General features: G+C 39.8%; 3 protein-coding genes across 14 annotated transcripts; 1 reads left to right on the forward strand and 2 right to left on the reverse strand.

Moving 5' to 3' along the window:
* Nucleotides 1-584: 584 nt before the first annotated feature.
* Nucleotides 585-11085, reverse strand: plcxd2 (phosphatidylinositol-specific phospholipase C, X domain containing 2). Of its 2 annotated transcripts, none has more exons than XM_080865002.1 (8): nt 10624-11085; nt 10240-10376; nt 9925-10044; nt 9192-9245; nt 8936-9091; nt 5107-5217; nt 4855-4985; nt 585-2966 (listed from the first exon to the last, which is right to left on the reverse strand). In XM_080865002.1, exons 1-8 carry the CDS (start codon nt 10724-10726, stop codon nt 2807-2809), a joined length of 972 nt encoding a protein of 323 aa, XP_080721128.1. In that variant the 5' UTR covers nt 10727-11085; the 3' UTR covers nt 585-2806. The 2 variants fall into 2 exon arrangements, with proteins under 2 accessions (XP_080721128.1, XP_080721127.1); XM_080865001.1 differs by having other exon boundaries at nt 4807-4985.
* Nucleotides 11086-11671: 586 nt separating this feature from the next.
* On the forward strand, nt 11672-24287 carry mak (male germ cell-associated kinase). 9 transcript variants are annotated; one of them, XM_080865630.1, is made up of 16 exons: nt 11672-11876; nt 13601-13988; nt 15344-15398; nt 16236-16357; nt 17398-17480; nt 18239-18371; nt 18553-18724; nt 19269-19436; nt 20178-20420; nt 20606-20805; nt 21001-21140; nt 21347-21493; nt 22308-22394; nt 23088-23207; nt 23496-23591; nt 23690-24287. In XM_080865630.1, the coding sequence occupies exons 2-16, from the start codon at nt 13885-13887 to the stop codon at nt 23851-23853; spliced, it is 2034 nt and encodes a 677-aa protein (XP_080721756.1). In that variant the 5' UTR covers nt 11672-11876; nt 13601-13884; the 3' UTR covers nt 23854-24287. The 9 variants fall into 9 exon arrangements, with proteins under 9 accessions (XP_080721756.1, XP_080721754.1, XP_080721755.1 ...); XM_080865628.1 differs by having other exon boundaries at nt 11675-11876; nt 20603-20805; XM_080865629.1 differs by lacking the exon at nt 17398-17480 and adding an exon at nt 16811-16890 and having other exon boundaries at nt 11677-11876; nt 20603-20805.
* Nucleotides 24288-24435: 148 nt separating this feature from the next.
* On the reverse strand, nt 24436-26997 carry tmem14ca (transmembrane protein 14Ca). 3 transcript variants are annotated; one of them, XM_080865645.1, is made up of 5 exons: nt 26925-26997; nt 26337-26421; nt 26106-26207; nt 25723-25810; nt 24436-24675 (listed from the first exon to the last, which is right to left on the reverse strand). In XM_080865645.1, exons 2-5 carry the CDS (start codon nt 26410-26412, stop codon nt 24618-24620), a joined length of 324 nt encoding a protein of 107 aa, XP_080721771.1. In that variant the 5' UTR covers nt 26413-26421; nt 26925-26997; the 3' UTR covers nt 24436-24617. The 3 variants fall into 3 exon arrangements, with proteins under 3 accessions (XP_080721771.1, XP_080721772.1, XP_080721770.1); XM_080865646.1 differs by having other exon boundaries at nt 26928-26987; XM_080865644.1 differs by lacking the exon at nt 26925-26997 and adding an exon at nt 26531-26838.
* Between the last annotated feature and the right edge of the window lie 188 nt (nt 26998-27185).

The following is a 27185-nucleotide window of genomic DNA, read 5'->3' on the forward strand; positions in this document are numbered from 1 at the left end:
ACTTTCTTTGTTATAATTACAGGACAGGATGGGCAATGAAATACCAGAATTTCTTTGGTAATATTTCTCACAGTTAAGCCCAAAGAGTGATGCTGACAGATTTCTTTATCTTTAGCTGTCTTAATTGAAGCAATTTATGTTATATTAAGATATGTCAGAGATTAAATTTGTAGTTGAACCTCTGTGCACTGACAGAAAGGGGGTGTTTCACTGGTCTGGCCCACTGGAGATCAAAGTTGGCTGTAAGTGTCCTACGATGTGAAATTAGTTTGACATCCCTGCACTAGTCATAGCGGTTTTAAGGAGAAAATTAGCAAACAGGAGTGTATAAGGCTGGTTTTGGTTAAAACACTTCACACCACAGATGTACCAGAGATTTAATGAATGGAAACCCTGATTACTCATATGTGAAACCACTGCCTTGCACCAGTTTAACACACGTGCCTTGTAACCAGAGAAAATATTTTGGCAACTGAGGTAGATGAAGGAAGTTCTGAACCTGGTAAGAGAGAAATGACATGAGAACATGTGAAGTGGCAGAAATACCACTGCTTAAAGTGGCACAGTTGTAGAACTATCTCACCTATGGTGCCCAACCAGTTTAGGGGAGCTCTGTGTCAGTATTGTCACCTTACTGGGTAGAGAGCAGCTTCAGAACAGCAGTCTTTATAAACGGCTGGACAGAAAAAGTTAATACTGCAGGATTTTATTAACATCTGAGTGATTACGCTTGGATCGTCTTCTCCTTTGAAACCTGGGAAGCCAACAGGGATACAGTTAAGTGAGAGACTAAGGGGAGAGCAAAAGACAGAACCAATCTAAACAACAGAGGAATGCTCTCAGCTCGAGCTGCTGCTCGAACTGCTGCTCCCTGCTCTCCCACTTGCCTACAATGGTATGTGTAATTACTCCACAATTAAAGTGCCTTTGCTCGTCTGTGTGTGGACCTCGCAGTGCCTGGTGACCACACTCAACCTTGTCAACAATGTGGCCTGGACACACCAGGCTATTTGACATAAGTGAGTCGGTGAGTGACAAAATGAGGACAGGGTTAAAAAGTAAAACAACATTTCCCTTTTAGATGATGATGCCGCTGCAGGAAAAGGCAGCTGTTCTGATCGCTCTCTTGCAACAGGTCCACCTGCTACAATTTTACAACTTCAGCTCTATTTGAACTAAATTCTTCCCTTTTGTTTCAGATCTTTCATGTCATCTACCTTCATTTAAAAGTCTATTTTTGTTACTCCTTCCTTTCTCTTTATATGACATTTCCTGTGCTGTCTCATTTTCTTCGCTTACTCTAGTCTGACCACAAGAATGCAGGGTGACTGTCGTTGCTCTAGTCCACGCATGCATAATAATCACTGGCCCTGACAGGCACACACACAGACTGTAAATCACACTGATGCACATGCACACTATCAAACAAGCAAAAACATTTAAGACCTCAACAGTTGGCATTTGGTTTCATTTTAAGCATAACAGTTTTTAAATGAACCCTCATCCACATGTTTGCATATACTGTACACAACCATATACTCTTCACTTCCTTTCCAACATACATTTATTGGGAGACTAGTTCTATTTCTGCACATTTAAGCACTGTAAGAGGAAACAGACCAAGGGGGAAAAATACGATAAACATAAAGATATATATAGCTATTTGTGTGTATTTGTATGTGTTTTGTGGGAACTGCGGCGCAATTTCCACCCATACTGGGCTTTTCCTATGCAGTCCTCCTAAAGGTGCCATAGTCCGCATTGCTTGTTAAATTCAGTAAGTAATGAGAGAGCAGCTGGCTTCTCTTTCATTAAAAAAAAAAAAAAGGCATTGCTTAACATATAAATAAAAATACCAAGAAAAAAATTTAAGTATGTCTTTTTTTCCCTCAAGTTCATTTAATTACTGGAAAAAGACCAAGTCTACATTTAACAAGCCAACCCTAACTCACTGGTCCAGTTTCAACAATCATTAGTATGTTGGAAATACAAATGAGTTCCATTGCAATCATATCAAGAATTTCTTTTCACACAGAGTTTATCTTGTAAACAAACAAAGAAGCTATCCTAATCCCTTGTGTGCAGTTCATACAATAGTGGCTAAAATGCCTACAGACAGCATTTTAACATGCAATTCTGTCTCTTATCTTAACTTACAAAGTCAGTAATTTCATAAGACCATTTAAAAATACAAATAAACCAAATTCACATCTGTAATATTGATAAACCATCCAAATGAACTTCCACATAAGCACCTGAGAGGTTAAAAGTCATATAATCATGCAAGGGAAAATGTACAGCAGCTACCAATCTGGTGACCTGCCTGGCAGTCCCATTTAGTAGCAAATATGAGATGTATTTCTAGCTTTCCCTCAAAAGGGAAAGCAGAAAAAGGAATCTGCAGATGCAGCCAGAACTCCAGCATGACACGACTCAGTCTGCCTTATGAAGATGGTAAAAAAATGCAGCTGGGCATGCCTGGTTTTCTCTCATCTGAGCTCTCACTTCTTTCCCTCTTTTGGACTGTCTTCATAGAACTGAGGCTAAGAAAGTCATCTACAACTTAAAATCAGACTGAAAGTTAGCTGACGAGCTCCTTAAAAATGGAAAGGCTTTATTTTAAAGGACCCAAGCTCATACAGAGTCCATCCCTGCACATCTTAATGCTGAGTGTCCTTAAGCAAATACACTGAAGCTCTACCAGCAGCACCAGAGCCGTTTGTGAACAATATAAAAAGAGAGGCAGGGAAAATTTGCCACTAGACTCAAAGCCACCATGTCAGTCTTCCTGGTATGAAAACGTGTGTCATCTTGGTTTGCGGTTCTGTTCAGACAACAGCAGGTTATTTAGCTTGATTACAATGTTGGCAAAATCAGTGAGGTCCACAAAGTCCGAGGTGATGATGTTGACTCCGTCCACCCCTGGCTTCTGAGCCTCAACCCAGGACATGATGGTTGGCAGGTTTCTAGAGCCAAAAAGGAAGAAAGTCTGTATCAGCAAGCAAAGCATTACGGCAATTATTGTTGCACCGAACATCCTGCTATTTAAATTTGAATCAAAACCAAAATCATGACCTTGCAAATACACACAAAAAATATCCACTGCCAAGGTTTTGTCTTTTAGTTTTATAGTTATGTCTACATCACTGTCAAAAATCTAATCAGTAGTTCCTTACTTAACTGTTTCTCTTTCTGCCAGATTTCATTAAGAGCTGTTGACTGACTTTTGAGATATGTCACAATGTGGGAGAAAGTGGACATATTGGAGAAAGAAAATTAAAGGGACGGACATTTTTGTCCATCTGTCAGGGAGACAGTGCTTTGCCCCCATTCAGAATCAATGCTTTATATATTTTAGTTCCTGGCATAGACACATACACAGCGATGCTGTAACCGTATCACTTCTAACACCCTCTGATTCTTCACTATGTTTCAGTCACCAGCAGAACAAAACCAGGAAGTCACATTGTTTATCCAGCAGTGATAAACAATCCCATTTCCTCGGAAGTGCAAAATTAGGCTACCTCCTGTCTCGCCGTAGTGTCTGTTCAGAAGTTTTATACCCTGATATTGGTGCCCAGTGGCAGATGTAAGGGCATAGAGTATAATACCCGTACATCAAGTCAAGACTTCCACTGATGATAAAAAAGCCAGATGACAGCAAACAAATAGTGAAAATCATATGCCTTTGCTTACGAAGAATACAATCTCTTAAGAGTTATGAAAAGTTTTGATTTATGCTTTGTGCACTGTTTTTCCCCCCGATTCAGTCAATATAATGATAGATGCAAAACATGTTCTTATAACTTACTGTGTTACAGGATGTGCTCTAAGATCTGCAGTGTTTCTTGCAATGTAGTTTTTCAATATTTTTAGAATTTCTTCTTTTTCTGGCCTTTTAAGGCATGTGCAAAGCCAGCGTTTGACTTTGTTCCATGCATTTCATTAGCACCATTAACTCTATGCTGTGGTGTGCTGGGGGAGCAGCACAGCAAAGAAGGACTCATGCAGGCTGGAGAAACTGATCAGGAAGGCTAGCTCTGTGGTCGGCATGAAGCTGGACACTCTGGTGACAGTGGCAGAGAAAAGGACATTAAAGAAACTGATGGACATTATGGACAATGCCAGACATCCTCTGCACACGGCCATAAACAACCAGAAGAGTCTGTTCAGTGACAGGTTGCTTCTCCCAAAGACAAGAACTAACAGACTTAAAAACTCCTTTGTCCCACACGCCATCAGACTGTTTAACTCCTCCCTGGAGGGGAGAGGGAGGGGAAACAGGAGGACAAAGGAGGGGGGAACAACTAAGCTGTAGTGCCTCTTCACCTCACTGTGCAATACCTTTTGTGCAATACTTTTGTAAATAGTCAACGGTGCAATAGACTCAATACTTGAAATGTGCAATTTACTTGTATTTTTATTTTTATTCCTATTTATCCCCTTCGTATATTTTATTTATATTGTCTCTGTGTGTGTGTGTGTGTGTGTGTGTGTGTGTGTGTGTATATATATATATATATATATATATATATATATATATATATATATATATATGTGTGTGTGTGTGTGTGTGTGTGTGTGTGTGTATATATTATTCTGTAACTCTGTAACTTCTGTCGGTGCTGTGCTTTTTTGGAAATCGAATTTCCCAGAGGAACCCACCCGAGGGATTAATAAAGTTCTATCTATCTATCTACTGACCTCTACTGGCCACAAACTATAATAAATGAATGAAGATGAGCAGTAGAGGAAGCAGTTATTCTTGAGATTTTTTTCAGAGTTGTTAGGTTAAAACTGTCATACAAATATGATCCATGATTCCCTCTACACCATCCAATCGCAGTCACGGACCTCTCCACCAGGTAGCTGCGCAGGCCCCAGAGCAACCCCTTAGCCACAGTGTTGACAGTGGGAGTGAGGATGGCCTGGGATACATGGAAGGAACCCTGCTTGTCTCTTTCCTTCAGCGTAGTTTCCAGGAACTAGAAGGCAGAAATTTGAATGAATAAATCTCATGTGAAGAGAATGCATTTAAATATCTTTAGTTAGAAAAAGAACAAAATGGAGACCGCAAGAGATAAAACACGATTATTATTTTCTAACCTCTATGAGCTTGATGGGCTCAGTGGTGTTTGCCCAGGGAGCAGGGATCTTGTTGCCAGGCCACATGACAGGAACGCCTTGGGCTGAAGGATGATGGTAGAACACAATCACCTGTCAAGAGAAAAAATAAATAAAAGTTGGTGATCAGATGTCTGCAGACAAAAAGACTTCAGGCGAGTTCTGTGATCCATTTTGCAGTGCAAAACATAAAGTACCCAAAAATATACCCCCCCCCCCCAAACCAATGACCCTAGCATGGTGAAACACCTGACCTCAAAGTTAGTGAATGATTACAGATAACTGAGCATTCATGGTGGTATCTGCATGTTTCACCCTTACTGGAGATTTAATATTCAGCAGGAAATCTATGTTGTAGCTACGTCATAACCACAAACCCCTCTGAAGCCCTATGCCATGGCCTACGAGGTAACCTCTGCACCTCCCTAGAAACATAAGTACACGTTGGGTCAACACAGTCCACAACTACGACCACAACAATGAGCTGGGAGTGAGCAGGTAAAAAAGTCCCAGCATTTTGGGGGTTTTGTTTCTATCAGCCGTATTCAAAACACTGGGACAGGACCACAAGGTAACACAATTCACCAAACACAAGCACAAACACCAGCAACGATGTGCGCCACTGATGTGTCTACAAAGAGTCCTCGCAGAAGTCTAAATCTGGGCTTATGTGTAACTGGAAAAATATCTGACCAGAACAGTCTTCATCCACAGTGACAGAAGAAAAGTCAGAAGAAGTTTGAGTTGTGGGTTTCTCATAATGCCAAAAAAGAGTGAGGAGGAAAGCTGCCCTTTTCACCTACAAACTGTGCACTTTGTGCTCTACTCTCACTGTCTGCCCTGCACTTCATCTCCTTGTTCTTTGCCAACTAAGCCAGTTACAGATTAGGGTCATGGGAACAGGAATGATAGTATCTGAACATAAACATGCACTGACTGTAGTAATGTAATGCAGACGCAGAAGTACTCACACCTTAGCTGGAGGTAAGAATATGAAAGAGTAATATCGGAGACACCAAAAGACAAAGAAAAATTGAAACGTTTTTAGCTACAAAAATCTGGAAGGATAAATGTAGGTTAGTTTATGAAACAAGTGCTAATAGGATGATACTTGCCACTAATTCTTGCCCTGGAAAATCACAGTTGGAAGGGATTACCTGTGCACAGAGGTCACGCTAACACACCGCTACACGAACACCTGTCTACTCCTTTTACTTGTAGGTGTACACCACATTTCAAAGGTTTGTGGAAGTCACTTAATATGTGCTTTTTATAAATATCAAACTGATTAGAGATAGGGGACCCTGGTGGTTAGCACTGTTGCCTCACACCAAGAAGCTCCTGTTCAAATCCAGCATCTGGTCACAAACTTTGGAGTTTTTATGCTCTCACCATGTCTGAGTGGGTTCTCTCCAGTTAGTGGGTTTAGGTTAATTGGTAACTCTAAATTACACATACCCACCTCTCTGTGATAGTTATGCAACAGTTCCAACCAGGGTGTACCCCTGTTGGAGTCAGAACAACATGTGTGCTTATTACTTGGAGCATCTCACCATGAGTCCAAGTTTTGAGGAAATGGATCAAAAAGATGAAAATCTGTGAAATGTGGTAAAAGTGAAGGTGCTGGAGGACTGCTTGGAGTCACGTGACTTAAGGAGATCATGAAAAAAGAAAAACTATCACTCCATTTTGCAATACCTTGCCATAGCCTGTGACACCACGTACTTGGAACCACTTTCCTCCTCCAAAAGGCCAATGACCCAGACATAACTCCAAATTGCAAGAACTATTTAAGGAATAAGTTAGCTGACTGTCTGCACAGTGAATGAATCTCAGCCCTGCTGAGCTGTCATGGGTGCAGCTTAACACTATAGCCAAAAGAAAAGTACATGAAACCAGTCCCACTAGTGGCAGCGCCCTAATAAGGTGTAGGCTGAAATGTTCCCAGATGACTTCTGTGAAGGCCAAAAGCCTGCAAGGCTATGATTTCTAAAGATGGGAGATTATTGGAAAAAGCAAAGCTGAGTTTTTTGTTTTTTAAATTGTTGTGACTTATTTCTGTTCACTCTGCCACTCATATAATGAATACAAGTATGATATTTCATGAAAACATTTGACAGATACAGTGGGGCAAAAAAGTATTTAGTCAGCCACCGATTGTGCAAGTTCCCCCACCTAAAATGATGACAGAGGTCAGTAATTTGCACCAGAGGTACACTTCAACTGTGAGAGACAGAATGTGAAAAAAAAAATCCATGAATTCACATGGTAGGATTTGTAAAGAATTTATTCGTAAATCAGGGTGGAAAATAAGTATTTGGTCAATAACAAAAATACAACTCAATACTTTGTAACATAACCTTTGTTGGCAATAACAGAGGTGAAACGTTTACTATAGGTCTTTACCAGGTTTGCACACACAGTAGCTGGTATTTTGGTCCATTCCTCCATGCAGATCTTCTCGAGAGCAGTGATGTTTTGGGGCTGTCGCCGAGCAACACGGACTTTCAACTCCCGCCACAGATTTTCTATGGGGTTGAGGTCTGGAGACTGGCTAGGCCACTCCAGGACTTTCAAATGCTTCTTACGGAGCCACTCCTTTGTTGCCCGGGCGGTGTGTTTTGGATCATTGTCATGTTGGAAGACCCAGCCTCGTTTCATCTTCAAAGTTCTCATTGATGGAAGGAGGTTTTGGCTCAAAATCTCACGATACATGGCCCCATTCATTCTGTCCTTAACACGGATCAGTCGTCCTGTCCCCTTGGCAGAAAAACAGCCCCATAGCATGATGTTTCCACCCCCATGCTTCACAGTAGGTATGGTGTTCTTGGGATGCAACTCAGTATTCTTCTTCCTCCAAACACGACGAGTTGAGTTTATACCAAAAAGTTCTACTTTGGTTTCATCTGACCACATGACATTCTCCCAATCCTCTGCTGTATCATCCATGTGCTCTCTGGCAAACTTCAGACGGGCCTGGACATGCACTGGCTTCAGCAGCGGAACACGTCTGGCACTGCGGGATTTGATTCCCTGCCGTTGTAGTGTGTTACTGATGGTGACCTTTGTTACTTTGGTCCCAGCTCTCTGCAGGTCATTCACCAGGTCCCCCCGTGTGGTTCTGGGATCTTTGCTCACCGTTCTCATGATCATTGTGACCCCACGGGATGAGATCTTGCGTGGAGCCCCAGATTGTGGGAGATTATCAGTGGTCTTGTATGTCTTCCATTTTCTGATGATTGCTCCCACAGTTGATTTTTTCACACCAAGCTGCTTGCCTATTGTAGATTCACTCTTCCCAGTCTGGTGCAGGTCTACAATACTTTTCCTGGTGTCCTTCGAAAGCTCTTTGGTCTTGGCCATGGCGGCATTTGGAGTCTGACTGTTTGAGGCTGTGGACAGGTGTCTTTTATACAGATGATGAGTTCAAACAGGTGCCATTCATACAGGTAACGAGTGGGGGACAGAAAAGCGTCTTACAGAAGATGTTACAGGTCTGTGAGAGCCAGAGATTTTCCTTGTTTGAGGTGACCAAATACTTATTTTCCACCCTAATTTACGAATAAATTCTTTACAAATCCTACCATGTGGATTCATGGATTTTTTTTTCACATTCTGTCTCTCACAGTTGAAGTGTACCTCTGGTGCAAATTACTGACCTCTGTCATCATTTTAAGTGGGGGAACTTGCACAATCGGTGGCTGACTAAATACTTTTTTGCCCCACTGTACATTTACCTGTTGCTACATACAACAAGCACACAAACATTTTTGCAATAAAGGCCGTCAGTACTGATGCAGTCTGATCGCACCTGGTATTTCTTCTCCCAGAGATGGTCCAGAGTGACGTTCTCCACCGCACAGTTATTGCACAGTTTGCTGCCAAATACTTCTTGGAGCATGCTGATGAGGTAAACGTGGTGCTCTGCCTCCATTGCATAGTAATGGTTAAAGTCCAGGAACACCACCTACATAAATTAAACATCAAACATAATCAGTTAGTAGTGTAAATGTAGCTCATTTATTTACATGTTTTATGTTTAGAAATTTTTAAAATGTGCTTCTCACCTCTTTCCTGTGTCTGCCCAGGAAGGAGCTGATTTCTAACAGGCCATCCCTCACCTTTGTGAGAAAACAGGGTGAAGAGCCAGAGATCAGGATACAAATTTACAAATCTTAAAGTCTCTCAGTCATGAACTGATGCAGAAAGGCTACTGGTTTTTTTAAAAGTCAGCATATTAGAACGCCAAAGAGCAGCTTAAATATTTTAGTGAGTGCGGCACTGCAAAACTCCACCAAAATATTTCACAAAATAAAGGTTAATAGAGTCAAATATCAACCTGTATACAGTTACAGCTGCTAATGCCACTGACATCAGAAAATCTTGAATATGCATTTCTTTATTAAATATTCTTCAGTCACATGGTCAAGTTATGACAGAATCTTTGTAATCAAAGAGTTCCTCGTGTAGGGAAAAGAATCACCCATCTTTATAGCTAAACGTTACCCTCTGATCCTTGCTTAAGGTCATCTCTGCCCACTATTAGCAACATCAACTGCAACACAGTACTAGAAGAAAACAGTTACTGTTCATACTGGGAGAAAATGAAAGCTTGTATTCAAATGTCATTTTAGCATTCTAGGACTGGAGCTGGCACAAAAGCATTCAGCACAGAAGGAAAATATCAGATTGTGACAGATTAAAATGAAAAATGTAACACATAAAAGTAAATGAGGGAGACCAGCTCAACAGTCACAATAACAACCCAAAACGGCAGTAAAAGTTTACTCCTCCGCTCACCTTGTGTCCAAAGAGGCCATGAATGAAGTAGATTTCATTTCCAGGCTCGCCTGGTTTTGCAGACACCCTGAGGTCAAAGTAGCGAATTCCTGCATCCAGCTGCTCCTTAAAAGTCAGGTTCTGGCGACACAGACCACATCACATTATACATAATAAGAAGCTGAGAAACACAGACACTAGACTGTAAAACACAGATCTGAAAAATGTACCATTTAGGCTAATTTGTGTGTGTGTGTGTGTGTGTGTGTGTGTGTGTGTGTGTGTGTGTGTGTGTGTGTGTGTGTGTGTGTATTGCAGTGATTTTGAGTCCAGTACCTGTGTCATGGACCACCTCACCATGACTTTCTTGGCTAAGACACTGAACATGGTAGCCAGATACTTAACATAAACCTTTTGATCGGGGCCCACGGGAGCATGCACATCCACCCAAAAAGTGAAAGAGTCGTGAGAGCCTGGAAAAAAGAGGGAGAGCTGCTGCTGGTGATGGAAAATTAAAAATTGAAATCGAAATCAAACAAGAAATCAAGGTGAAAAAAGAGAGGATTCCGTCTGCATCAGTAGGTGATGAAGGAATCAGCAGTGTTTTCCCCCCTGTTATGCTGGGCGTGAGGGTGGGGTTAGGTCTATTTTTAGTCAACATTACCACAGTACATTTTCCTTCTTCCGTTGACTAAATATCTTTACGCTTTGTGGACTCACCTGGCACCGCTAGATGTTTGAGGGGCATGGCACTGAGCTTGGAGGGGAGCGAACCCATCCAGTCGGCATGGACATTGCCGATCCCCGCAGGTCTGGTCTTCATATCGGGAGCCGCCTGTCAGCAATAACTCCCTCAAGAGACTGCTCTCTGGTACTGATGCACTCCTGGTGAAGGATTTCCATGCGCTCCCACCATGTAAAATCTACCATAGGTCATCTTGGACTGTCACGATCGATTTTGCGCTGCTTCGATACGCATGATTTCAAGTCCAACCGGTTTCGTTGCCAAGTATCTGGGAGGAAAACTGTACCTCGTTGTTGTCGGTTGGACTCCAACCGGCAAACCGGCATGCCTTGACAAAGCCAGCGGGCAGCTAACGATCGCCGCAATCCTCTTAGGGTGAAATCCCTCCTCCCCTCCCGGCAGGTTGAACACACTACCGCACTAGGCAAACCATGACATTTAGGACGGGTAGAATGCCACTAAGGCACTAATTAGCTCACTGATCACGTGACTGACCAGGTGACAAATTACATAAGTAACACTTGTAGTCTACTTCAATATTAAAAACCATTTTATTAATTTTTTTGTACGGATGAACTTGTTAGTTATGTAATTTGTTTTTTATTATTAGAATATTATTTCCTACACAATAAACACTGAATAAACATTTTTAAACAACCGGTGACATTTTTGTTCCGCTAATGTGAGCTGTAGGCTATGTACATGCCATACGAAGTAGATTTGTACTATCTATGTACACTATGTATCTATGTCACTCTACAATCATACAGCGTCATCTACTGGTGCAGTCCTCGAATTGCGACCAAGTCGTGTTTTTTTCTCCTTATTCGAAAGAACATTCGTGTTTTGAAAAAGTAGAATAAAATAAAGAAATAAATAATAAAAATCTTGCGTATAGCTCTCACTTTAGTTATCTATTTGTAATTCAAAATATTTTACATTAAAAAGAGTCCACATTGAACAGGCATCCCTAAGTTACGCTAGAAATGTTAGCCTATTTGAATACAGGCTATTAACGCCATACCTCTCAAAGGACAACAAAGACCATAAAGCATTGCGGGCGCCGTCTCCACACTTGGTAGCTACAAGAAGCGTCGCGGTTGTGTGTACGTTTCCATGGGGAGAAATCACGCTCACACGCACGCGCTCACCTTGTAAGAGCTTCGTTCGTTTTATCTGAAGCTATCAGCAGGACAGCAGCCGAGGAAGGGACTAACGACCCTACATGGTGAGTTTAAAAGTGAGGGGAAAAAAGAAGAAGGGACACACAAGAAAGAGTCTGCACTAAATGGTCGAGGAACTGTACTGTTAAGTCTGATATGTCAGCAACAAATGCCAACTCACCTTCTTTTCCCGATAAAATAGCCTGCTTAATATTTTTACATTAAGCAGTCTTAGCTTATAGCTTTAGCTTTAGAGTAAAGGTAGTTGATTCGTTTCATGGAAAGACTGCTGGGGTTGAATGCGTGTGATAGCTGTTAGTTAACCAAAAGTTAAGAATTATGTGAGTAGAAGTATTGGTTTCTTTAACACTGCCTGTAGACGTGAGTTTTTAATATCGTCGACCTTGATTAGCTTTCTAATGTCACGTGGCCTGGATACATCTTAATTCCCTTTAAATCCCTTCACAACAGATCGCCATATGCGACTGAACCCTCCCCTTGTTTTGTTGCTTATTTTTACTCAGTGACAAAATGTGACATTACAGTGTCACATTTTGAAGGTCTTAGTTGTATCATATATTAATATTTTTTGTAATGATTAATATGTTACACTGGTTGCATAATGACTCCTTGAGGAAAAGTCAAATGGCCAGAGCAATTGTTTTCCAGTGTAATTAATTAGGGAGTCCCTATCGCACTAGCTATATAAAACTCTGTGTGCTTATCTCACAGCTTATTTTAAACATTCAAGCCACATTCTACAGAAAACATGTGTGATTATGATCCAGCTGCGCAAACTTGCAACCTACAAAAGAAGATAGCTGTGCGTTATTTCCGAGAAGAACACGCAGTTTGTTAGTTTCATTAAAGTACGCTGCTTAGCACACCTATTAGACCACCACCTGCTAATTTCTAAAATGGTTTTTTATGTTTCTATAATGGTTAATCCACTATTACAGAAACATCATTAAAGCACACACACTTTAATTAAAATGATCATTTTAATTCTAAATTATAATGATTGTCATTATTCATTCATTTTCAATTTACTGTTTTACAGAAAAACAGGGTGAAATAGCAAAGCACATTATTATTTTTTGAGTAAGATGCCATTTACAATTACAGTTATTTACTTGCATTCATGAAGAGAAAAATTTGTTTTTAGCTTTTGTGTTATGTATGATTAATCTCTGACTTCTCAGAGAAGTCCAGTATGCAGCTAAAATATGTTATATGTTATTTGCCTAATAAATAACAATTTTATTTTTAGGTTTTGGACAGATTTCTAAAATATTTTTGTGTTTACTTTGTTTTCTTGATGAAATGACAGGTCGTCTAATAAATTTGTTAGGCACTGTATATTAGTTGTAATTGTAAGTTTTATGGGAGGTCTATATGGCTGAATGTACATCAGGCCAGTGATTACGATGGCCTGTGGCGTCATTCAAATCCTCTTGCCAGGCAGGGTGCTTGGGCAAGGTAGTGGATACCGATAAGCATGATGGTGATGTAACATCCTATTTACATCCCTGTTGGCCTAATCTGACTAGGGTTGGCTTTGTCATCTCCCTTGGGTGGTCATGTTGAAGCCTCTAGTGTGACACACACCTAATCCTACCACTGAGGGAAAAACAAGAAGTGGTCTTAGCATGTCTTTGTTTTCGCATTGTTTAAAAATCCTGGCCGACAAGAGTTTTTTGGCATGCTATTGGATTTATGTGATCTTTTGTGTTTGCGGTTGTATTTATTGCTGACAATTTTTCATGTTTTTCTGTCTCTTGGCTGTTAGTTCAACTGCGTGACCGAGATCCCTACCTTTTTACATGGATCAGTTACTGCAAAATGAGCTTTATTAAACTCCCAGGATTGGCTGACAAAGACAAACATTGGCCAAACTACGATCTTTTCTTTTGGGAAAAAAGAAGTGAATTCTGGCTGATGAAACAAAGACTGAACAATACTTGAAGGAAGAAGGAGGATATTTGATTGATGAATCGGCTGTGTTTTTCTACAGCCCATCTCACACAATAATAAAGTTAGCTGATAAAGAGGCTGATGAAACTGTTTTGAGTAATGATGAATCGCTACGCCACCCTGAAGCAGCTGGGTGATGGCACCTATGGCAGTGTGATGATGGGAAGAAGCAATGAGTCTGGAGAGCTTGTAGCCATCAAAAGGTGAGGATGTTGCTCATTCTTTAATTTTTTGGTTGTCTCTCCCTATTCAGCCTTTATAACATATTAATATTATGAGATTTATTGTTGTGGTGTCATGCAGCCCTATATTATGTACATATTTGATCAGCAATGAGTCTTAATAATGTCAAAATAAAATCACAATCTTGTTTGCACTATAGTAGATATATAACTAATGCTAACGTAGATCCCCTATTGCTACCAAAGAGCCTTTATACTCACAAAACATAGTGAAAAATCACATTTCTATCAAGTGTTTGTGTATCTGTTAAAGTTTTTACATGTAGATGTTGATTTTTTATTACATTTTTTTTCAAATTTGTGATGCAGAAAGAAATTGTTCCCTTTGAAATCAAAATATGACTGTTTTCATTTTACATCACAGCCTTTTTCTTTGTTGTTCTCTTTAATGTTTGTTGTGACACTACGAAACAGATGTGCTGTAAAGTTAGAAACCCCTGACCTGCCATCACCAGGACAAACAAACTACATTGCTTTGTTTCAGCAACATAGCAGCAGTGTTCAATAATAGATGCGAAACTGGGGACGTGCGTCCACTGGTTGATCATTTGGTTACCATGCAAGACAATACATGTGGTGACGGTGAAAGAGAGTGAAAGTAGAGGGGTGTGTCAGGTTGCTGACATTGTGGATAGATATCGGCTCATTCTGTAACTCTTATGTAATTCCAGAAGAAAGGACAAGTAATGTTGATCAGAGAACCCAAGCGTATAACAGGAGGTGTGTTGTTTTAAACAAACACACATTGGATAACAGTGAAAAAGCAGAGTAGGTCATCAGAATCAGAATATGTTTTCATTTTAATTTAAGTACAGAAAAATCTTGATTAGAATATTTATCACATTACATTCATCACTTTTCCAAGTTACTGATGGAGATGCACAGAGGAGTCTTGTAAATGCTGTAATAAAATGGTAAATGGCCTGTATTTATATAGCGCTTTACTAGTCCCTAAGGACCCCAAAGCGCTTTACACATCCAGTCATCCACCCATTCGCACACTGGTGATGGCAAGCTACATTGTAGCCACAGCCACCCTGGGGCGCACTGACAGAGGCGAGGCTGCCGGACACTGGCGCCACCGGGCCCTCTGACCACCACCAGTAGGCAACAGGTGAAGTGTCTTGCCCAAGGACACAACGACCGAGACTGTCCGAGCCGGGGCTCGAACCGGCAACCTTCCGATTACAAGGCGAACTCCTAACTCTTGAGCCACGATCGTAATAATAATGTTTATTAATAGATATGGCCTTAAAAGATTACATATATGATGATCTGATAATAAGATGTATACATTCCTTAATGGTCTTCCATAGAATGAAGAGGAAGTTTTATTCATGGGAGGAATGTATGAACCTAAGAGAAGTAAAGGTAAGCATGGTAATATTAATACACCTGTTTGAAGCACCTTATAACAGCATTACTCGCAGACCACTGTTGCATAGATTGACCAATAGATAGATATGTTCACGCAAATGTAAATTGTCAAAATGTATAAGAGTACAATGGAAAATTAAAAGGTGGCATTCCACTACTACATTGTTAATGCATTAAGAAAATCATTGATTGAATGCACTCACTGGCCACTTGAGGTATAGCGCCTTCAAAAAAGTGCTAGAAGCATTCCTCAGAGATTTTGGTCCATATTGACATGATAGTGTCACAGATCATGCAGTCTGGCTTTTCACATATGACCAATAATTCCCAGAGAACTGCCAAATATTTCCTCTTTCTGACCTTTCTCTGTAAACTCTGTAGATGGCTATATGGGAAACCCCCCGGAGATGAACACTTTCTGAAATACTCAGATCAATCCATCTGGCACCAACAACCATGCCACGTTCAAAGTCACTTAAATCACCTTTCTTCCCCATTCTGATGCTCAGTCTGAACTTCAGCATTGAGTTCCTGCTATGGGACTGGCTGATTAGGTATTTGTGTTAACTATAGGCTGAACAAGTTTACCTTATAAAGTGAGCTGTGTTGAGTATAAATCAACAGCTAATAGAAGCCAGGGTTTACACACTTAAATGAAGCCAAGGAAGAGCAATTCTTGTTATAACCATGCACCAGTGGAAGTTGCTACACTTCATCAATTAGTACATTAACTATTTTGATATCTGTATTAAAAGTGTTCTTGTTATATACGAAAATTTTCGCATTACATGAGACAGTTTTTCTTATCTTTCCAAACATGCGTCACCCCAGTCGCTGAAGAAGCTGAACCACGCGAACGTGGTGAAACTAAAAGAGGTTATTAGAGAGAATGACCATCTCTACTTTGTCTTTGAGTACATGAAGGAGAACTTGTACCAGCTTATGAAGGACAGGTAAGAAAAGAAAAATCATGTTTCACAATACAAATGTTTGAAGAATTTGTTTAACACAGTTGTGTAGTGTCATTGCCAATTGGCCCACACACTGATTAACACCAGATTGATCTGATAGGCTCTAATGGTTGTTATTTAAGTCTGTCAATATCATCCTCTAAAAGCTTTGTAAGTCCTCTATATCAGGCTCTCTCTTGCAAACAGCTGCCACCTTCTCTGGGAGATGCCCTGATGTTTTTGCTAGTGTGAAAACCTCCTACAGTGCAAACTTGAGGTTTTTTATTTGCAAAAGCAAATAAGTCAAAAAGACATTTAATGTTTTAAAGCTGCTCAGATTTGTGGTCAAATATATTTATTTTACCGATTACTGTATAATGTAAGAAAGAATGGTGTTAATGTTATGTTGCTTTCATTAACTGGCTCATGGGAGGTATATCGATTTTATGTTTACAGAAAAAAATTGTTCCCTGAGTCAGTGATAAGAAACATAAGCTTTCAGATTTTGCAAGGCCTGTCGTTTATTCACAAACATGGTAGGTGTACTGTGTTTTCTTCATGACCTGAAAGCGTACGAGAGTGTGGGTTCATACTGCAAGATTCACTGACCATTTCAACTGTCAAAGGCATGTCAATATTTAAGAATCTCGCAAGCAAACAAGGCCATCATACATTAAATTATTTCAATCAACGATCAAAAACTCTTGTAGTATGTGAACCCTCCATAAATGCCTTGCTTCAACACTTGTTTTACTTACTGGTCTGTATCACTGCTGTGTAAAGAATGGATGTATGGATGACTTATTCTATGCATGCACACTAAAAAGCACTCTAAACATTTGACTCTGATTTTTTTTAATCAGGCATGGTGTGATCAGCTAAACAAAAGAAAAAGACCCTGGTCATACAAACCTTTGCATGTTTTAATGTGCACATGTGCTTCCATATATCCAAAATGCAGACTTTTCCACTTTTCTTTCTCTTAACACTTTGATTTCTCTTCTCTTCCATCTTTCCTTCCTTTTCTATCTGTTTGCTGTTAGAGAGAATAAAATGTTCTCAGAGAATGAAATTAGAAACATCATGTTTCAAGTGCTGTCTGGGTTGGCTTTTGTACATAAACATGGTAAGAAGCTTTCCTTGGTCATCCTTTTACTCATTCAACAGTAGATTAACCTGTAGTTTGTCAGTTTGGGTGTATGTGATATTTAAAAAGTCTTGTGGCCCTTGGGTAGACCAAAAGTATTATATTGCACATGCATGTGTGTGTGCTATGTTCTCTATTGCTAAAAGGTATGTCCTTGTATTTTCTTAGTTGTTTTCTGTAGCAGCGCAGTCCAAAATGTATTTTATTATGACATCAAACTTTATAACTCCTTCAGCTACACTCGATTAATCAAGAGTCATTTGGTTTTGTTTTACTTAAATGGGTGTCAGTGTAAATCACATTTGGATTATATGCCATTGTTGCTACTGCATTTAAAATCTTCCATCATAGGAAAATATTTTGCATCAGCGGAGTACATTTTTAGTAACATGACATGGACTGCCTTTTTTTTCAACATCTGCACGAGTAATTTTAATATTTAATGTTACTCCAAATTACACTGTTATTGTGTGACAGCTGCCGTACTGAAGCACTGTAGCCCTGGTACTTGTATATTTAAAATGATGATGTTGAAATACATTGAGCTCTGAATACAAATGCCTGTTAATGTTACAGGTGAGGCAAACATTCACCCATTCACAAGTAGTTCTGTCTGAATTATGAATAACATTTTTATGTATTAGATTTAGAATACCAGGAAATAGTGCCAGTCTGTTGTCATGATTTGAGTGGAGTCTATTAATGTAGCTAAAAGTTTGATATAAACCTTTGTACAGGTTTCTTCCATCGAGACATGAAGCCAGAGAATTTGTTGTGCATGGGTCCAGAACTGGTCAAAATAGCAGATTTTGGACTGGCCAGAGAGATCCGCTCCAAACCTCCCTACACAGACTATGTATCAACGAGATGGTGAGAGGAATTTCCACACAGTGGTACACTTTTAAGATAGAAAAGAAAGCACTGGTTAGAGTGAGCTAAGCTAAAGTTAACATGATGGTTTTTATGCTTTTTTCATTGGACCATATGGCCATGTATTTTTACACTGACTTTTACAAGCTGTTTATCTAACTGCTCTTGACTGTCTGTCAAGGTACCGAGCTCCGGAGGTCCTGCTCAGGTCATCTACCTACAGCTCTCCCATTGACTTGTGGGCTGTGGGCTGCATCATGGCCGAATTGTACACACTCAGACCTCTTTTCCCTGGGAACAGTGAAGTAGACGAGATATTTAAGATCTGCCAAGTCCTGGGCACCGTCAAAAAGGTGAGACCAAGGTGAAAGGAGAGAGGTGAGAATGCTTGAGCTCAGTCGGTGAGCTTATTTCATGTGTTCAATCATTAATACTCTAAACTTATCAAGTGCTGAATTTAACTGAAACATTATTCCTAAAGATGAAATATCTATACTTAGTGTAGTTAAATCACATTAGAATAAATAATATGCAAGCCTACTTAGTTCTCTAAGGTCTAAAGAGTTTTAAGTGTGGTTCATGCTGAACAAATTGACACTTGATTAAAAAGGCTTTCCAACACCATCACTATTAACTCTGTTTGCAACCTGCTATAACCTGGCCAGGAGATTAGTCTGTGACATCAGCCACAATTCACAATACGGTTCAGTTTTATTTACGTGGTGTTGGCTCATAACAGCCACCACCTCTAGGTATCTGACGAGGTAAAAACCTTGCCTCAGACTTTTGCTATTTTAAACTATTAACATTTAAAAAGACAAAATAAAAATGTCCAGAACAACCTTTACACAGCTGAATAATGATAATATGTAATCAACTGATTGTGTCCTCCATTAGACCGACTGGCCAGAAGGTCACCAGCTAGCAACTGCCATGAACTTTCGATTTCCTCAATGTGTGCCGACCCACCTGAAGACCCTTATTCCAAATGCCAGCAATGAGGCTATTACCCTGATGAAGGACCTGCTGCACTGGGACCCCAAAAAAAGGCCCACTGCTGCACAGGTAGGCATGTAAAGTCTTACTCCAGGCTTAATTTGTTCTCTTTAACAAAGACCCTTTTTAGCCTGTTGTTTAAAATTAATCTGTAACCTGTTCTCAAAGAAGCAGTTTCCATTGCAGTCAACACTCATCACTTCATGCAGATTATCTGTATTTTCACTGCAGGGATTTCACTGTTAATCCTAAACATTTTAAATAGTCTCTAAGCCATACTTCATTCTCAGTTCTGCTGCAAAACATTTTTCCTCTCTGCATATGTGCATACACATTATGAACATTATATGCCCATCATATTGTTGACTGTAATTTACACTCCAGAGAGAAAGTTAGGCCTAACACCGTTAGAGGGAGTGACAAAGCTTTTCCATTTCTACCTAAACAGCTCCCAGGTGGGTGGTTCTGTTCAGATGCACAGATGCACATCTAATTTTAGCTCATTCAGCTCTTGTCTGATTCAGATGGTGGAAAACTGTAATTGCTGAATAAAATACACCCTATGGTACACAGGGGTGTTTCTAAAATGCCCTGGGATTTAGGTTTGGTGTGCATGTTTTCTGTATTGTGCATGAAAACCATCCCTGCAAGTTTAAATGACTCAAGTTACACAATGATGTGCTTTATTTTGTTGTTTTTTTAAGTACAGACTGTGTATTATTCTTGTTTCTAGGGATATTCTTTCAGTGTAATTGAATATCCTCAGATTATTCAGAATAATAATCTGTGTTCCTTCCTCTCCTTTGCTAGGCCTTGCGCTATCCTTACTTCCAGGTGGGTCAGGTCTTGGGGCCACGCCCTCAGAGCCAGGAGGTCAAGAAAGTCCAGAACAGGCCGCTTGCTCAAAAACAGGCCTCTGAGTACAAAGTTGAACTGCAGCAGTCTTCCTCTGAGTCTAAAGCCTCCACAACCTCCTCCAGAAACCATCAACAGCCTCTGCAGCAGATCCCCTTACCCCAGGCTGAGAGTAAACCTGGAGGCCTCAGCCATGCAGTGAGTAGCTTTATTAAGTCAGATTAAATACTTGCAAAAAAAAGTTTTTAAAATAAAGTAGTCAGTTTGGAATAAGTGAGTACTCTGAAAGAGCAGAAGTTCTGGTGCAGATGCAGAGGTTGAAAGTAGAACTTAATTCAGCAAGACTCATTGCCCAAACGTGACATTACTATGTTGTGCAGAAGGCGCTGGGCAGTGAGAACAATGCTGGTGGCGTCGGGATGGGTGTGCTGAAGAGCGGTCGCCGTCGCTGGGGCCAGACAGTGGCCAAGACCTCAGACAGCTGGGAGGAATCTGATCGTTCAGAAACATCCGCCTCCAACTCCAAGAAACCCAGCCTGGTGAATACAGAGGAGGAGAAGAGCCCCAAGGACCAATGTCCACCGTAAGCTTAAGAAGAGTGGAAACTTTGCTTGGTGAAGCATTTGCTATGCTATGTGCTGCTATACTATGTGCTTCAGTTTATAAATTACAGTATATATGTAAATAAATATGCAATATTGAATACATTTCATATTTATCATACATTCCACAACATCCACATTTATATTCAGAACTTACTGTAATGCCTTGTTTTCAGACACCAGGAGCAGAAACCTCTATACTCCTTCAGTACCGTTACCAAGCTACCAAACAATGTAAAGACTGGCCAAATGGACTCTAATCTTCCAGGATCTGCGGCCCGCCAACACTATCTCAGCCAGTCTAGATACTTGCCTGGTAAGACTAATATGTAGTCTTATCTGTATTGTTTAAAATAGGTCATTGCTTCTCTGGTTACAAATAAATAAATAAAAGTTTTCATTTTTTTTATCGTGGTTTGAATTATTATTATAAAATCCAATTGCTTGCATTTTAATCAGTTTTGTGAAAATAGCACTTTCTGAGGGCTAAATTTTTAATCTTGTAATTTTGTTGGCTTTAAGGCTTGATCAGCAAGAATCAGACCTCCTCTGGAGAAAAGGAGCTGACTGGCATGACACTGCGGGACCTGTGGGAGAACTCCTCAAACACTGTAAATAAACCACTTGGTCCTATTGGGGGAGGATTATCTGTCACCAGAGCCAATGCAGGTAAAGACTGATGATGTCTAATGCAGCAGTGTTAAGAGGTTTGGCATAGTGCACAGTGGACGGGACTCAAGTTTCCAGATTTCAGTAACACATTGAAGCAGCCCGACAGCGTGTAAATTTTTTTGTAATGTACGAAGGCAGAAAAATACAAACACATACAAAAAATATAATATTCAAGCATTGGGTTTGACAACAGACAACAAACCTGCTCACTCAGTGGATTAAATAATGACTACACCATGACTTGCTCTGGAAACCTGGCGGCTGTCAAATTCACCTTGTGTTACATAATACGACGGTGTCCTCTTTCTTATACTAAGGTTCTAAGTGCTGCTGATGAAGCTAATATCACCTGGTCATTAGTTATGATAAAGAGTTAGTGAGCCTAGGCATGTGCGACTTTGGAGACCTAGGACACCATAAATCAATTGTCATGTAGGCAGGCACACAGTATGCGTCCCTCGTCTTCTCTCTCTGCTGCTGTCTCTTCCTGTTACCTCGTCTCTACCTCTCCATTGCTTATTCATGAGATTAAGACTGTAGGTATAAGATCAAGTGTTCCCTAAATGGCCTGCAGCTGTAGACCCCTCCCCCATCCATTCTCCCAGCACTGTTTGTTTTAGTGCTGCTCGCCTGTTCTGCATGAAAATGTGTTATTTAGCATGAAAAGTTTTTTTTCTTTTTTTTTCTTTTGAAAAAGCAAAAATGCTTTCAGTTTCCCTTCTTCGCCTTTACTTTATTGTTTGTCTTTTCTCCTTTCTCTCTGATCCCATGCATCTCCTCCAACTCTACTTTTTTTGGGCCATGTGATTAGAAGATACTGCTGCAAAGTGTTTGGATAGCCCACCAGACAAAACTGTGGTCAAAGAAAGAATACTGCAGAAAATTGATCTCTCCAAAGGTATTTAAGTGAGACTGGGTTTTTTGTTGTTGTTTTGTTTTCATTTGATTTTTTTTTTTGCTGTATTTCGCAGCTTTATTAGTTATTTGGAGTGCAACCTTTCTGAAGGCGGTATATAGAATAGCTTGAGGATAAAATCAAATAAACCAACAACCAGGGTGGTGGCTGATGCTGTAGCAAGTTTCAGATATTCAAACAGCCACTTTGCATGTGAAAGAAACCGGCCTCTTAAAGCTCTGCGTGAAACTAGGGTGTAAACATGCAGGTTAACATGAGAACGAAGAACTCCAGTTGCTTAACAGAAGATAAATGATACTACAACCACAACATCTTAAGGGAACAATGAAGCTTTTGAGTAATTATGGAGATAAAAATCTCTGACTGGTGGTGGAGAGACTCGATGGTGTTCTTTGAAATGTTGAATGACAATCAATCGACCCTATTCCTCCGCTTGTGCCCCTCGTGGGTATGCGGTGGTTCCAGTATGTCACGGGTGTTCACACATAAAGTTAGTGGTCGTAAAGCCACCTGTGAGAAGATCTGTGTTTTCAAGATCAGTTTTTTGTGTTTTTTTAAAAATGTTGCATTTTAGCAAATAAATACTGGTTTAATAAATGCTGGTTGGACATCTGGGGTGTGCAATAATAAGAAATTTCAGACCTTTGGTTGAATTCTGTATTTATTTTCTTAAAGGGAACTTTGTGAGCACCAAGTACAACCTCTCTGGTGGTTACATCTCTTCATTTCAAAAGAAAGAGGTTGGCTCAGTGGGACAGAGAATCCAGCTTGCCCCCTTGGCTGGCCAGCATGCAAGTAAATAACTCTTTTTTTTTCTATATAAACCCAACAAAATAACTTGTGAGACCTTTAGCCAGGTACTTTTAATCATTTATGTTGCTCTGAGAGAACAAAAAATCACTCTTTCCCACGTGTCTGAGAGGTTGCTCTGTTTCTCTAATCATAAACATTAATTCTGGTATTATAGTTGAACTATTCTGTTGTATGATCGTCCTGTACTCTTTTCTAATTTCCTCTGTTTAAACCTGCATCACATTTACTGGGAGTATGTTTCCTTTCTTTCTCCCTTTTCTTCACTTTTAGTAAATCTTTCTTCTTCTCCTGATAACATAAAAGACAACCCAAAATCTGCAAAACTCAAGCCCATATCCAACTCATCATTAAAAGAAACTGGTGAAGGTATTGCCATTTTCAAATAGTTGCTGTGTTTTTTTTTTTTTTTTAAAGCATCACCTATAAAGACGCTGGTGATTAAGAGAGACATTTGTTTTCTCTAGAATATGAAGCCTGGAAGAGGAGGACAGACAGCTCTCAGATGAAGGGCAGCAGTTATTCATCAGCACTGGGAAAAAACTCCGGAAACCTCCTGACCAGAGCTCCTGCTGTGCAGCCCGTCCATGGGAGGGTCGACTGGACATCCAAATATGGCGGAAACCGGTAGTGTGGGGGAGCACATGCTACAAACTACTACCGCTTGTTAGTCTTTGGCGAGCAATTGAATCCTGAGCAGGCTGCTTAACTATGCTTAGGCTCAGATATCAAGGTCGACATCCCACGTTCTTTGTTATGTTTATACAAGTAGCACCGAACTGTATGTGCATTGAATCTCTGTGTTCTGGAGATGATGGTTGCCATGATGCTTAACCAGGACCGGTATTGTCCTCAAGACAATCCCACTGCATCCTTCAGATACAGTGGGAGCCAATTTCATTGTTTGGATTTTTTCTTCTTTCTTTTTTTAAAGTAGGACTCCAGCACAGCAATTCAACTTTTATTTAACTTTAGATTTATTTTTCTCTAGTTTCATATTACAAAATGTCTTTAATGAATGGTTCCTGTAATGTTGTATCCTCTCTTCTTTTATTCAGCATGTAGTAGGTGACACAAAAAATCCAGAGTGTCATAAAAACACAGCAGACTCTGAAAACTGTAAGGGAACTGCAAACCTCTTTGTAATATATCAATGAGTAAGCTGAATTTTTTTTAAACTTTTTTTTAACAAATAAACAAGTTCAAAGGTGCATTCACTGAAAAAAGACAACTATTTACTATATAAACAAGAGGGTACATTTATTGCATAAATCTACACTTTTTTTTTTAAACAAAAGGACATGATTCTGGGCATAAATGGCAAATGCTGAGAGGGTGCTTCTGAAAAGAGCCACAGGAGCTGATGGGAACTGATATTTCAACATATTAACTTCATCAGGACTGTACAGGTTTCTGGAGCAACGCCAAGCTAAGCTTCCCCACCATCAGAGCACTGAAACAAAAGGATTACATTAGACCTCATTCAAAGAGCCAAAGTATACAGTAAAAAAGAATACAGATTACTGGAAGGGGGGGAATAAAATCCTCTGTAAAATGTGGCTTTCTTGGCTACAATGTAATATATAAATAGAAGTGAGGACAAAATTATTAGTGCCTCGATGATATTAAACGTTTTTGTGATAATTTTTTTTGTAAATGGAGCAAGGGATTTATTAACATAGCATTTCTAAATATACTAGCCTTCTTTAGAAACCATAAATTATTTCTATTAGCACACAATAACAGAATTATTTCAGAAAAAAATAAAAGTTACCAGGTCAATATTAATGCTCCCCCTGACAACTGACATGTGCAATGACATGCTTTAACTCTGTAATGCTCAAAGACTGGAAAAATATCAAGTTAAAACTGAAGGTTGTCTTTTTATTTACACAGTATAAAAACTTCCAACGGTTTGAGCTGTCACTTGAGAGAGCATCGTACCAAAAACAAAAGAAATCAGTTTAAACTTGCAAAAAAAAAAAAAGAAAAGAAAAAAAAAGTTGTTAATGCTCAAAAAGTAGGCGACGGATACACAAAGTTATCAAATGTCAAGAACTGGCATGAGAAATCTCATCAAGAAATTCAGAAAGAGCCACACAAGGCAGAACAAGCCTGGCAGAGGTAGGAAGCGAACGATTTCAAAGACTCTGGGAAGAAAACTAGCAAGCTGTATCTAAAGACCCCCAGAACAACTGCTGAGACACAAGTGAATGACTCAAACAAGTCTGAAATTATGGTCTTAAAGAGGACAATCGGTAGAACCCTGGTTTCGGACTAAGAAATATTTATAATAATCAAAATATTATAAATAATAATATAAAAATAGAAATAATAATCGTTTGGCCATGGTAGTTTTTGTTTTTTGTGAAATAATTTTGTTTCTGTGTGCAAAGTAAGTAAAATAATATCCCAAAATCAAACTAAGATATTTGGAATAATACTGTCCTCATCTGTGGTACTTGATAACAAGTAATGGCTGATTGGACTTGTACCAGACCTTGCTACAGCCATCAGACCAGCTGGCATGAACTTCCTCGATCCATAAAACCGCTTCCCCATGATACCAGTCAGTGCTCCTGATGCAGCTGGCAGACAGCAGGAGACGGAAAAGGTTAGTGAAGGCACTTGCAATGAAGACATTAGATATTCAGAAACCATTTACTTACATGCAGAACATACAGCTGCTGTGTGCAGTTTAGTATGTGGGTCCACATACTAAACATTTTGAGTGTATTTTTTTGGTCATAAGGCATAATAGAGTTATTCAATTAACATTCAAGACTGCGGCTTAAATGGCACAGCAGTGTTCAAACTTTACAGCTTTTTCTGACATGATGTTTTTCATAAGCTGAAGAAAGAAAAAAAAAAAAGTTTACTAACCTAGTGACACCCAAACATTTTTAGGATCATTTGAGACCTGGTAAGCTCCAAAACCTGCAAAGCCCCCAAACAGCAGCCCAGCAGCTAGGGAGGGAACACTGCCTGACAGAACAAACATACAGGAGGTCAGAACCTAGGAAAATATAAACCAACGAGACAACAGCACCAATAGTAACACTTGCTGTTACAGAAATGTGATTATTTAACTTAAGTATTTTAGGTAACACATACCTGCTTTCACGTAACCAATGACTCCTCCAGATGCTACAAGCGTGGCGTATCCATATCCTACCCAATCCACAGTCATGTTGGACACCTGTCAGGACCACAGCGTGAAGTTATGAGAGTCAACAAACACATTATTGGCGTTGCACATCGATTATTCAATTAAAACCTCCTCCTGGTGTGAATCTAATTTGACCTACTGGTGTAAAAATACTTAAGGAGCTGTCCGAGTCCTGCAACACAGAGCTGTCACTGAGCATTAACGGAACCAACAGAAAAAGTGAAAACATTGTAGGAATGTTCCCGCTGTCACACACCGCAGCCGTAGTTTGTCAGCTTTTGATCAGAAGTCGTTAAAGAAAAAAGGGGCGTGTGTGTGTGTCTGGCTTAGTAGATAAGCCAGACTGCTTTACTGAGCCTTAGCACAAACTAGCATCACTGCTGCACCACACACTCAGAAGTTACACAATATCACCGAAACCACTGTTAACAGTCACCCCGTAAACTTTGAAAGTAGATTAAATCTTAAGCAGCACTCTAAAACACTGACACTGTCGACTGTGGAAGCTGAATTAAAATAACAATCCGACTTACAACCTTAGTCGTTCAGTTTGTCCTCTGTCTGCCACTGACATAAACAGTGTGGTACCTACCAACTGCAGCTTGTTCTCCACCGAGCACAATTTATTGCTGCACTGTACGTTATGCGCTCGCGGATGCCGCATACGTAGGCTTACAGTTCTGAGCAGATCTCTTTATGTTGTGAAACACATACGGCTGCGCATAATAATAATAATAATAATAATAATAATAATAATAATAATAATAATAATAATAATAATAATAATAATAATA

The sequence above is a fragment of the Rhamphochromis sp. 'chilingali' genome, assembly GCF_963969265.1.
Source record: "Rhamphochromis sp. 'chilingali' genome assembly, chromosome: 18".
NCBI lineage: Eukaryota > Metazoa > Chordata > Actinopteri > Cichliformes > Cichlidae > Rhamphochromis > Rhamphochromis sp. 'chilingali'.

Coding starts and splice junctions, on each gene's coding strand:
- plcxd2 (XM_080865001.1), bottom strand. CDS start 10,726: ATGAAGACCAGACCTGCGGGGATCGGCAATGTCCATGCCGACTGGATG. Junction 9,246..9,924: donor ATGGCCTCTTTGGACACAAG/GTGAGCGGAGGA, acceptor TTTCTCACAAAG/GTGAGGGATGGCCTGTTAGA. Junction 5,218..8,935: donor TCTGGGAGAAGAAATACCAG/GTGCGATCAGAC, acceptor TTCTCTTGACAG/GTGATTGTGTTCTACCATCA.
- mak (XM_080865628.1), top strand. CDS start 13,885: ATGATGAATCGCTACGCCACCCTGAAGCAGCTGGGTGATGGCACCTAT. Junction 13,989..15,343: donor GAGCTTGTAGCCATCAAAAG/GTGAGGATGTTG, acceptor GGTCTTCCATAG/AATGAAGAGGAAGTTTTATT. Junction 21,494..22,307: donor TGTCACCAGAGCCAATGCAG/GTAAAGACTGAT, acceptor CCATGTGATTAG/AAGATACTGCTGCAAAGTGT.
- tmem14ca (XM_080865644.1), bottom strand. CDS start 26,620: ATGTTTTCACTTTTTCTGTTGGTTCCGTTAATGCTCAGTGACAGCTCT. Junction 26,422..26,530: donor CCTTAAGTATTTTTACACCA/GTAGGTCAAATT, acceptor TGGTCCTGACAG/GTGTCCAACATGACTGTGGA. Junction 24,676..25,722: donor GGTCTGATGGCTGTAGCAAG/GTCTGGTACAAG, acceptor CTTTTGTTTCAG/TGCTCTGATGGTGGGGAAGC.